At 37.7% G+C, this 11,010-nt stretch overlaps 1 protein-coding gene across 1 annotated transcript; it reads right to left on the bottom strand.

Annotated features, from left to right (window-relative positions):
* Positions 1-524: 524 nt before the first annotated feature.
* Positions 525-1,652, bottom strand: npy4r (neuropeptide Y receptor Y4). Its single transcript, XM_016453483.1, has one exon. It carries the CDS (start codon positions 1,650-1,652, stop codon positions 525-527), a length of 1,128 nt encoding a protein of 375 aa, XP_016308969.1.
* Between the last annotated feature and the right edge of the window lie 9,358 nt (positions 1,653-11,010).

The following is an 11,010-nucleotide window of genomic DNA, read 5'->3' on the forward strand; positions in this document are numbered from 1 at the left end:
ATGGGGGTTATTTCATGTATGTTATATGTGCAGCAACAATATTCCTTACATGCTCACAGCAGCATGTTGTGGATGTATTAGCAGTAGCAAATCTCGGTACTTGCTCTGCCACAGCAGCAGCGTAGCAGATCTATTCCGCCAAGACTAAATACATTAACATTGTCATGTATATTACCATGCAAATCACTCCAAGAGTTGTCATGACAGAACTAACATTAACTCAGATTAATATACGTATTGTTCCATGTTCGTCTTCTTGTTGTTGTGTAGGGTTTGTATACAGCGCGAAAGGTTTATGCACATGCTTAATGTATACTACATTGTTTTGTGTCGGTTTCAGTGGTTTTGTGTGTACGCAGATATTTCTTGAGATGACGCCGTGTTGACGGAAGAACGAGGAAAAAAAATATCGGATAGGGAAAGCTCTGGCTTCATGTGGATGTGGCCCAAGTTTGGTGACCCCTGATCTAAGCTAAACACTGGTTTTGATGTTAAGATTAATTAACATTGAGCAATTAGCTCAATTACACAGAATTGTTTCTAAAAGATGTCCGTGACACATCAGTGTTAATTGTGGACATCGGAAAGTGTTCGTAGCTGTCCTCGAGTGGCTGAAAATGGCAGTGTAGCACCACGGAGGCCACATCCTTACGGAAGTTGCTGTTGAGGAAGCCATAGATGATGGGGTTGACGCAGGTGGAGCTCATGGCCAGCAGATGGCAGAGTGAAAACAGCAGATTGTGGTAACACATGGGCAGCGCCTCCTGGTGCCAGTCCGCCACCACATTAAAGGCATTTAATGGCAGCCAGCACACAGCAAATGCAGCCACCAAAGTGACAAGCATGACATTTATGCGTTTGCTGTGTATCATTCGCCGGTGTTCATCCTCTCGGTTGCGGCTGCACTGGCGCTCCAGCATGCGCTGTCTGCGTCGCAGCCGCAGGAAGATGCGAAGATAGCAAAGTAGCATGAGGAGCAGCGGGCAGCAGTACTGGAATAGTAACAGGCTGGTGGTGTAGGCTAGTTTGTGTTGCTGAGAGGGCCAGACTTCTAGACAGGCCTGCAGCTGGCTGAGCGGCGCAGGAAGCAGACTGTATGGCTCACTGCTGAGCAAGTGAAACGCCAGGAAAGGTAATGATGTTACGCAGGCCAGCAGCCACACAATCAAGACAGCTATGTACGCCTGCGGGATGCTCGGCTTCCAGCCAGATGGATGCAGGATGAGCTGGTGCCTTTCAAGTGCGATCAAAACCAGAGACAGAACTGAAACGGTCACCGACACACACTGCACGAATGGCATTAGGCGACATAGCAGCGCACCGAAGATCCAGTGGTCCATGAGTGTGTAAACCACTGTGAAGGGAAGGCAGAACACACTAACCAGGATATCAGAAACTGAAAGGTTGGCAATGAGGATGCTTGTGACGTTAGGAGGGTCCCGCTGGTGCATAATAATGCAAATGAGGAGGATGTTACCAAGCAAGCCCAAAATAAGCACCAGGCAGTAGCATAGCACTAGTGTAAGTGTCATGGCTCTTGATTGCCAGCAGGGGACATCAAGCAGGAACAAACTACTGTTGCTTTGATTGAGGCTGAGGGTGGAGTTTAAGAGCGCCTGCCACCACGGCATGTCAAAGAGAGCCGACGACATTGGCCACCTCAGGATAGCGCCAAAGAGCAAAGCATCTTGGGAGTCTGAAAATAACAAAGAGGTGCATCTAAATTAGACGTGCACACCCCTGGGGCACTCAGCATGCATTTCAGCAGCTATGACACTGTAGAGGCTTTAACAGTTATTTTGGAAATCATGAGGACATAAAAGTGTAAAAATTTTAAAGGTGATTTAAAGACAAGGGTTTTACTCAGTCCCAAACAGTGACCCTTACAGAACAATATCATGAGTTCCTCTGAGAACATAGACCTTTACATCTTTGTGCAAGAGAGAGTTGGGTTGACACCTTTGATTAGAAATAAAAAGGCGATCTGTTACTTTTTCTGTAGTTGGAAATAATGGGAAAGAGATAAAAGAGAAGTGTGTGGGGGAAATTATACTGTGACCTGCTGAGGGATTTGAAGTGCATCCAATTATAGATGTTCCTTTGGGGGTGGCCATTGATCAAGACCTGCAATGGCTCAAAATGTGAATGCAATCATTTTGTCTCAGCAACGTATCCACAGAGCGTATTGGAGACTGTAGTGTTTTATTTGTGTGTGTCTTGGGTAGCAGGCTACCAGAACGGTCTCATATCGATCTGAGTGTTCTATGGATAATCTATAGATGCTCTGAATACACACACTAACACACAAAGAGCTCATTGAATTCACTGCACAACAGTTCTTGATTTGTCTGAAAAGCTCCTCACATTCCATTCATCATTAAGAATCTAAATTCTTAAAAGGATAGTTAACCTCAAAATGAAAAATTGATTATCAGTAACTCACCCTCATTACTTTTTTTCTTCAGTGGAACACAAGGAGATGTCATACTGTCTTTTTATGCTATTAAAAAATGCTACTTCCCATTTATAAAGTCAAGTACAAGGAGGACGGCAGGTTCTTTCTTGCTTATTTCTTGTAGAAATCGTATACAAAGTGTAGAAGATATTTAGTCAATGTCTAGTGGATTTTTAATAAAATATAGCATCCCATTAGTTGGCAATCATATAAATATTACTGCATTATGGTATACATTAGAAGCCAGTGTTATCTAGATAGTCAGCTTGCTAATGATTCAGGAACTTGAATATGAATGAATAAATGCTATTTCTGCAATGTAAAATATGTACAATATGCAATAGTTATTTATATACATAAATATGCATTACTGTAACAGCAAGAGAAAGCAAAATACATCCGATGGGAATAAACAAACAAAACAGCAATGGTTCTCTCTTCTGTCAGTTCACGGGCAACTCAAAACACTCTGATATCAAAATTATCTTTTTTTAATTATAATTCATTCTTATGCTAATTCTGACAGCACATGAATTAGGCAGAATGTTCACCCTGCTCTTTTCCATGCAATGAAATTGAATGGTGGCCAGTGGTTGTCAAGCTCCAAAAAAGGTTAAAACGTTTCATGACACTAGTCTATATGAATCATGGGCTATATTCCAAGTCCAAACAATAGCTTTCTGGAACAAAGATAATGCAATTTAAGTTATTATTCATTATATGGAAAGCAGTAGCATCAACATTCCCCTTTCGTGTTCCACGAAAGACATCATACAGGTTGGAACAACATGAGGGTGAGTAACTGATGACAGCAGCACAGCCAATCATTACAATTTGCATGACATATCATTATGTGGGCGCCGGCACAAAAATTAAAACAAGACGGCACAGAGACTGATTGTGTTGAAGCCCTAATGAGAATCATGTGAAAGAGGCATTAGCCTAGTTCACTATATCCCAGCTGATCTCAGAAAGGTTTAGTCTAAAGTAAAAAGGCATACCTAGCTTTTGTAGGCTTTTCAGAGCTAGATATGCAACAATGAGCATAATCATCCTTTATTTGCACAACAAATTACATTTTCATGCTTGGCTGTATCGTATATATCTCTCTTTATCTCTCTCTCTCTCTCATTCAGAGGATAGACATAATGAGATAATTTTGGACTTCCTGTTGTAATCAGTGTCCATCATTTAATCATATTATAATATTAGAATTCTCTCATGGCTAAACATATCTGCTACTTGGCAAACACAGAGCCAAGCTGAGTCTAAAATCAGTTTGTAATGGTCAAATGTGTGGGCGTTCCCACCACAAAAAATTAAACCATATTTTCACACTTTAGCATCATTTGCAAAGCAAAAATAAACTATGAAGGTCTAAAACAGTTTCTGGATAGTTTTAATGTTACATCATCTTTAAAAAAAAAGTTTAAATCTATTAGTCTGAATTAAAATGACCTGATGTGACATAAAAGTTCCTGTATCACATGCAGATGTGTTTTTAATGAGACAAGGCAAGGAAAATAGGAAGAGTGATCTCTACCCTGCCTTACAACTGATATCCTTTTTTTAATATCATCAAATGCTATTTTTTCACCTGTGATGGGACTTAGAGAGAGAGAAGATCACATTAACCTCCATTAACCATACTCACTCTCTGTCAGTTTCTTTGTCTTTCTCTCCCTTTCATAATCATCCCAATCTTACATCATCTCCCCATTCTTCACCTACAGGTGTGGATTTCCCCTATAAGGCAGTTTACATGTCACACTGACCAAACCGTAAAAATACTCACATCTGCTCAAACACACAGACATTCTGACTCAACTATAATACAAACCCTTAGCTCTAGATTACAGATGATATTAACCTCTACCGCATGGTGTAGCCATATGGCAACATACTCTTTGTGTTCATTTCTGGTGCATTCTGGGATTCTAGATGGTTTTAGTTATTTACTTAAAAACTACATGAATTTAATTTTCAAAACAATCACAGATGCTGTTGTGTTGACCTCTGACCTCCTTTGGGTCAAGGGTCATTGTAAATTCTCTTAGAAAATCCTCTCCACACATAATGTTGTGGTCATACCCTATTTATGTGACGTGACTTATCAGATGCAGAACATCCCTAAAAAGGTATGAATTGAACCCTGAGAAAGGTTTTCATTCTAAGTCAAATATGCTACAAATAAAGTCATTAGTATCTCTGAATTCTGTCGCCATAGTGCCCACATGCACAAATATACTGACCTGAGGAGACGTGCTTGCATTTAAGTGAGCAAAGGAGAAAACTGCTTGTGTGTCCACACTTCATGGCAACACCAAAGAGCTGCAGTCTATGTCAACATTGGACCCTGTCCAACAGATGACTGTGGGTTACTACAAGCTTTTTCAACCTTCCCAAACAACTAGGCATGTGTGCATGTATGTCTGATGTGGGCTACTATATCAATGTTTCCAAAATGGAAGAGCATTTAATCAGATATCAAATACTGAACAGAGCACAACTTTTTCTACTTAGCATCCACAGAGGCTTAATATCACCCGGTCACAGCGAATCAAACTTCAACCACATTAAGATGCTCTCAAAATAATGAAACTGTGTCCCTGTTAAATTCATAAATTGAACACAGCACTTTGAATTGCAGTCACCTTTGCAAAAAATATAAAAATAAAATAAAACAACTGTTGAAATAAACAAGTTTAATATGTAATTTAGTGTATATATGTTTTTAATCCTTGAATATATAATGTAGAAACATGCATATCTGTGTGCAGCATTTCAAGAACTCACCTGTGTCTTCTACAGCAGATTGCTGCCAGGCAGTCGGGGAATAAACACTCTGATTCAGCCAGCTCCAGATGTTCTACCTTAACACTCATCTCCTTCTCCCTCTCTCTCTCATCCTGGGCTTCTTCTGAGCCCACATCCTTGCAATGTGCCGTCTCTGTAGTAACTATTCTGCTGGGCTTCACACTGCATAACCCCCATGAATTCCACTGTGTTTACTGCCCACGTGTGACATGAACGATGCACTGCATGATGAGCCAGCTCTGCTAAAGCTCTTTGCTTCATATTAACAATAACAAAGATACTACAAAGCCTGTTTACATAATAAAATGTTGTAAGTATTTATGTCGCTGTCCTCAAATTATTCAGTTGCCAAAAGCAGGTTTTATGAAATATGTAGTCGACTTTACAAAGGGATTCAGGTGAGCAGAGAACAGGGGCAAGTTCAAGCTCAAACCTGTGCGCAACGTTTTGCTGCGGTTTCCGGTTTGAACGACATGTTTCCTGGAAACGGTGTCCAACGGGGTTTGAGATACGTTTTCTCTTGTTTGATGGGTGTGTCAAAAATGTCAGCCCAATCAGCAGCAACATGTATATAAACCAATTGGTATTAAAGAGACAGCTCACACAATGTAATTCACATCAAAATAAATTCACAAGAGCAAGTATATTGTTTGCACATGTTTATTTAAATTGAAGGCAAAATAACTGAAATAATAAGAGCACATGTATAGATCTGGAACTTATTTAAGTCTGTCTAAATATCATTTAGTAGGCTAATTGCAATGTCTTCTGGTCCATATCCTTTCCTTGGGAAGGTGTGCTAGACACTGATTAATGTAACATAAAAAATACTATACATATTTATATATTTTGCTATTTTATTGTGGAGTGACACTTTCATAAACTTTTCTATACTCCTCTGATTATATAATGCTAAATATTACAATAACATTGCACAACAACAGTGATCAGCAATAATGATAAGCCTAATACAATAAAAATAATAAGGTCATATAGACCATAACACAGTCTCGGAGGTAAGAAGTGGATTATCCTTCACCTGAAATGTTTGTCTTTTCATCCTGAAATGCGAGGCACATGTTGGATCACAATAATTAGGAACCACAGTTTCCACAAATCCCTTCACTCGATTGGGATGTTCTCTTTTATTCTGGACGGCAAGGGCAGTGACTGTAACATTGAGCGTATTTTGCAGTATTAAACACGTATTTATTCCGATTTCATCAGGCTCCGAAAATTCTTCAAAAAAGAACACAAAAAATGGCTTTCTCAGCTGCCATAGTTGCAACTCTTGCGTCATCAGAACAGGGTAAGAACACAAAGAATGGCCTTCTTAGCTGCCATAGTTGCAACTCTTGCGTCATCAGAACAGGGGTTCAACGCACCACCATTTCCGATTAAAAAACGTTTTGCACCGTTTTGTCGGGGCTGAATGCAGCCCAGCTTTGGCGTCCATTGTATCAGCGTTCCGCGTTCTGATTGGTTGGTTGGAAAAACCACGTAGCCTTATGTTGCCAGATATCGATTAGCCTACACCTTGAAACATTTTTTTTTAAATAAAAGTTTTGTTTCGCTGTTATTTTGTTATGAAGCTTTTTTATGAAGACTGACATGTTGAATATGAAAATAACATTCGTGTGCATCATTAACAGTGCTAATAAAAAGTTGACAAATTACACAAGCTAATTATTATGCATTAAAATTACATGGTATATGCATAATACTGTAATAATACTGTGTACGTTGGATGATCTTTGTCTTTTATGACCAGTCCCACAATATTCTGGAATTTTCTAGAAAGCACAAGCATTTCACAGAATATTACAGAATGTTAGAGAAACCTCTAAAATGTTCCCTTGTAAAAGCAAAATATATATAGCAAATATATTATAATACATCCTTTCTGCACTTTGTTGTTATAGACTACAAATTCAGAATTCAGTCAGTGCGTGCGCGCCCACTGAACAAAACTCCAGTGGTGACTAATCTAAATGCCTTTGGTAAGCCATTGCATAACCACAACAGAAACGTGTGTGATTGGTTATAATGCTCAATGCCGCAAAAAAGAAAATAATAATAATAACAATAATAATAATTAGGCTTGATCATATTGGGTTAAAAAAGGCTTACAGTAGGCTACAAGAACCACTATTGTAACTCACTTTCTTGGAGTTGTAAAGCTCCATTTAAATATTATTATTCTAGCCTGTTCTATTCTTCTGAGTATCAATATAGTATGTATTGTCTCTTTAGAAACCACTGCTTTATTATTACACATAGCCCACTTCAATTTTACATTTATAGAGCAAATGCATTTACAATTGCGCAGAAACCTGGATAATTTTACTACTGAATATGATCAAAATTATGCCACACTGTATTAATCTTTATTCTGTGTTCATTTTGTATGAGCAAAACCTGTTTAATACTGTACACTGTTTGCTGCCCAACTGTGGCAGGAAAGACAAACTGCATTAGGGGCAGTCGTGGGTGTGTGTGTGCACTTGGATGGGTTAAATGCAGAGCACAAATTCTAAGTATGGGACACTATACTTGGCCTCACTGCATGTCATGGTTTTCTTTCTTTTTATTTGTGTGTGTGTATTCACTACTGTGTGTGTGCACTTGGATGGGTTAAATGCAGAGCACAAATTCCAAGTATGGGACACCATACTTGGTCACACATCAAGTCACTGCATGTCATGGTTTTCTTTCTTTCTTTTTATTTAAGCCTGCTGGAAACCCATTCAAGTCTAACATTAACACACATTAGGCTACATTGTTTTAGAAATGCACAAACAAGCACAGATGCATGCTCTTATGTTTATTTAAAAGGCTGTTTAAATAAGCTCATTCAGCATGGTTTAGCCTGGTCATTTATGAGAGAATATTACCCCCACACAGGATGTTACTTCACATGTTCAATGTCCTCAGAAACGTGGTCATCACCAGTGGGCTGAGCAGTGCTGTCCTCATCATAGCCATGTCTGTTCCAACACACAAATATATAAGCTGGGTTGAATATGTTTTTAATTTTTTTAATTTAACATTTTAACATATCCCTTGTGAAAAAGAAGTGTGCTTAATTGTATTAAAAGTCAAATTCAAATCTTAAAAGTATACTTTTTAAAAAGTGCACTTGCAGATAATATAATATAATTGAAATTAAAGGCCACTTGAGTGTACACTCTAAAAAATGCTGGGTTAAATACAACCCAGTGCTTTTTTAGAGTGTACTTAAAGAGAGTACACTTTAATGACAATAGGTCTTAACATAAGTGCACTTTTAAAAAATGCACTTTATAATAAAGTCTAATTAAGTATTAACATACATGTAAGTAAACATACATTTTACATTATGATTTTATTGTGCTTTAAATAAGTACACTTATTTTGATGTATTTTATCAATATACCTATAGCTTATGTCAAATAAATGATATTAATTTCAACTTAAGTGTGTTCTCCAAAATTACATTTGTTAATGTATTTATATGTATTTAGTCTATACCATGTGCACTAATGCACTTGAAATGTATTTTTCTTCTAAACTTCAATACACTTTCACACTTTCTTATACAGTATACTCCAATAAAACTTATTGTTGAAATTTTCATCACCTGCGCTATATGAACTCTATGAAGTTTAATTTTCTACATAATATTTGACATACAGTGTCATTTATGACTGACTTTTAGTTAGGTGAATGAGTCATGAATGAGTCTAACCATACACTCTAAATGGGTTGTTTTGAACCCAACCGCTGGGTCAAAACAACCCAATAGCTGGGTTTGTCCCTTTTTAACCCAGCGCTGGGTTATATTTAACCCAGCATTTTTTAGAGTGTAGTCTTTGGTCTAACTACACAACAAATTAGAACAACTTGAATTTGAACAGAAATGGAAAGCTTGAACTAAAATTACATGTAACCACGCACCAATCTCGTTTGTTTAATGTGCATGCCCCAAAAATACTATGTCATGATGGCACACTACTTCAGCAGAGTTTGAAAAATGCGCTGTCCGCCATGTTTCTGTAAACGCAATTATTGAGGGAACATTCCAGGATGGTTTGGATGATTAGCCTACTGATGAGACTTAATGTACAGCAGATAATGAATCACATAAGTATATCTTGATATAAGCTTTCTTTATTCTTAATTTAGTCTTGCCATTCGTGCGGCTTTCACCGTCCTATGATTTGACTGCATTATAATAATTTCTTATATCGGAATGTGATCGCGTGTGTTGACCAAGAAATTTGGCTGCTGAAAATACAATATTTTATTTGAACTAAACGATTTAAAATTAAATTTAACGTTACTGAACCAAATTCAAAGATCTGATCTTGTAATATTTAATGTATATAATCAATATTATAACCACCAGTAATATTCAATATACCAGCCACCTCTAGAAATAATGTTGTTGTTGTTGTTTCTTTTTGCATTTGAAGAGCGAGATGTTCCGTTATTGCTTGTGTTTGTAATAGGGCCTATGTAATATTTTTGTACTTATCTGGAGTTATTCATTCATTTTGCAGGATCAGTACAGATTTGTTACTGGAGATAAGTTACAGTGCGGAAACGCAGACCAGTACTGAAGAGGTGATGTTAGAAGTTTTTTAATGAATTGTTGCCCAGTCAGCGCACCCTGATCACACATTACCAGCTAAAAGTGCCATTAAGTCATTATCCCTATGGATTTTAAATGCTTTAAATCTTTTCCAATTGCAAGTTATATATTCCCACGTGTGCATTTACAGATCCCCCTCTAATCATCATATATTTTACAGGTAACAAACCAAAGGTTTCTCTTATTGCTTAAATTATTAACATTTAGCAGAAACTGCAAGGTGTATATAAACTTTAGACTGCAACTGTATCCATTGCTTTCACTCAACTGAACAATTTATAATGACTGGATATGTTTTATAACAATTGTTCTTCGTTTTTTTCCCTTTCCTCAAGGTATTTTTTCTGACTTTCCTGCCTCTTTGGAACATTTCTGTTCACACATACTGTGGAGAGATGGTGTGCAGCTTCATGACATTTGAAGTTTACTGCTAATGGAGAGCTTCTGGGACACTGACAAACAGCACTTCCCAGCAAGTTCATATGGAGTTTTTTTTTTTATTTTTACATTATTTATTTAGTCAAACTTGCATTCACTAATGCTGAAAAGGCCAGTATACACACTCTCAGAAAAAAAGGTACAAAAGATGTCACTTTCTCAAAAGGCACACCTTTGTACCTAAAGAGTCCATATTGGTACCTTAAAGGTACAAATTAGTACCTAAAGTGTACATATTAGTACCTAAAAGGTACAAAAGTGTACCTTTTGAATAGGTACCACCCCAGTGACAGCTTTTGTACCTTTTTTTCTGAGAGTGATATAAAAAAGAAAGCTCTAGAAAAATACAATGAATTGCAAGGCGAGTAGTGCACTATTGCAGACTTATACACTGAGGTTTTAATTACTACATTATTTTAATATAGTCAGTCGTGAACTAAAGTGGGCCGGTCTAAGGCATGAAACTCCAGGGCTGAAAATGGGTCCCACTCCGGCCCTGTGTGCATGTCTGCAGCAAGAACAACGTCGACAATAAAAAATTGCTGACAAATATTTTTGTTGTCGAGTAGTCGTTTGATCTCATATGACCTAATGCATTGTTTCCCAACCGGGGTGGTTTCACATGGTGTGACGCTCTGCGTATTATACCGCTCAGGAAGCCCATTTA

This window comes from Sinocyclocheilus anshuiensis, unplaced genomic scaffold, assembly GCF_001515605.1.
Source record: "Sinocyclocheilus anshuiensis isolate Anshui unplaced genomic scaffold, SAMN03320099.WGS_v1.1 scaffold1719, whole genome shotgun sequence".
NCBI lineage: Eukaryota > Metazoa > Chordata > Actinopteri > Cypriniformes > Cyprinidae > Sinocyclocheilus > Sinocyclocheilus anshuiensis.

Bases quoted from the DNA above. Each gene is read 5' to 3' on its own strand.
- npy4r (XM_016453483.1), bottom strand. From the start codon at position 1,652: ATGTCGTCGGCTCTCTTTGACATGCCGTGGTGGCAGGCGCTCTTAAAC.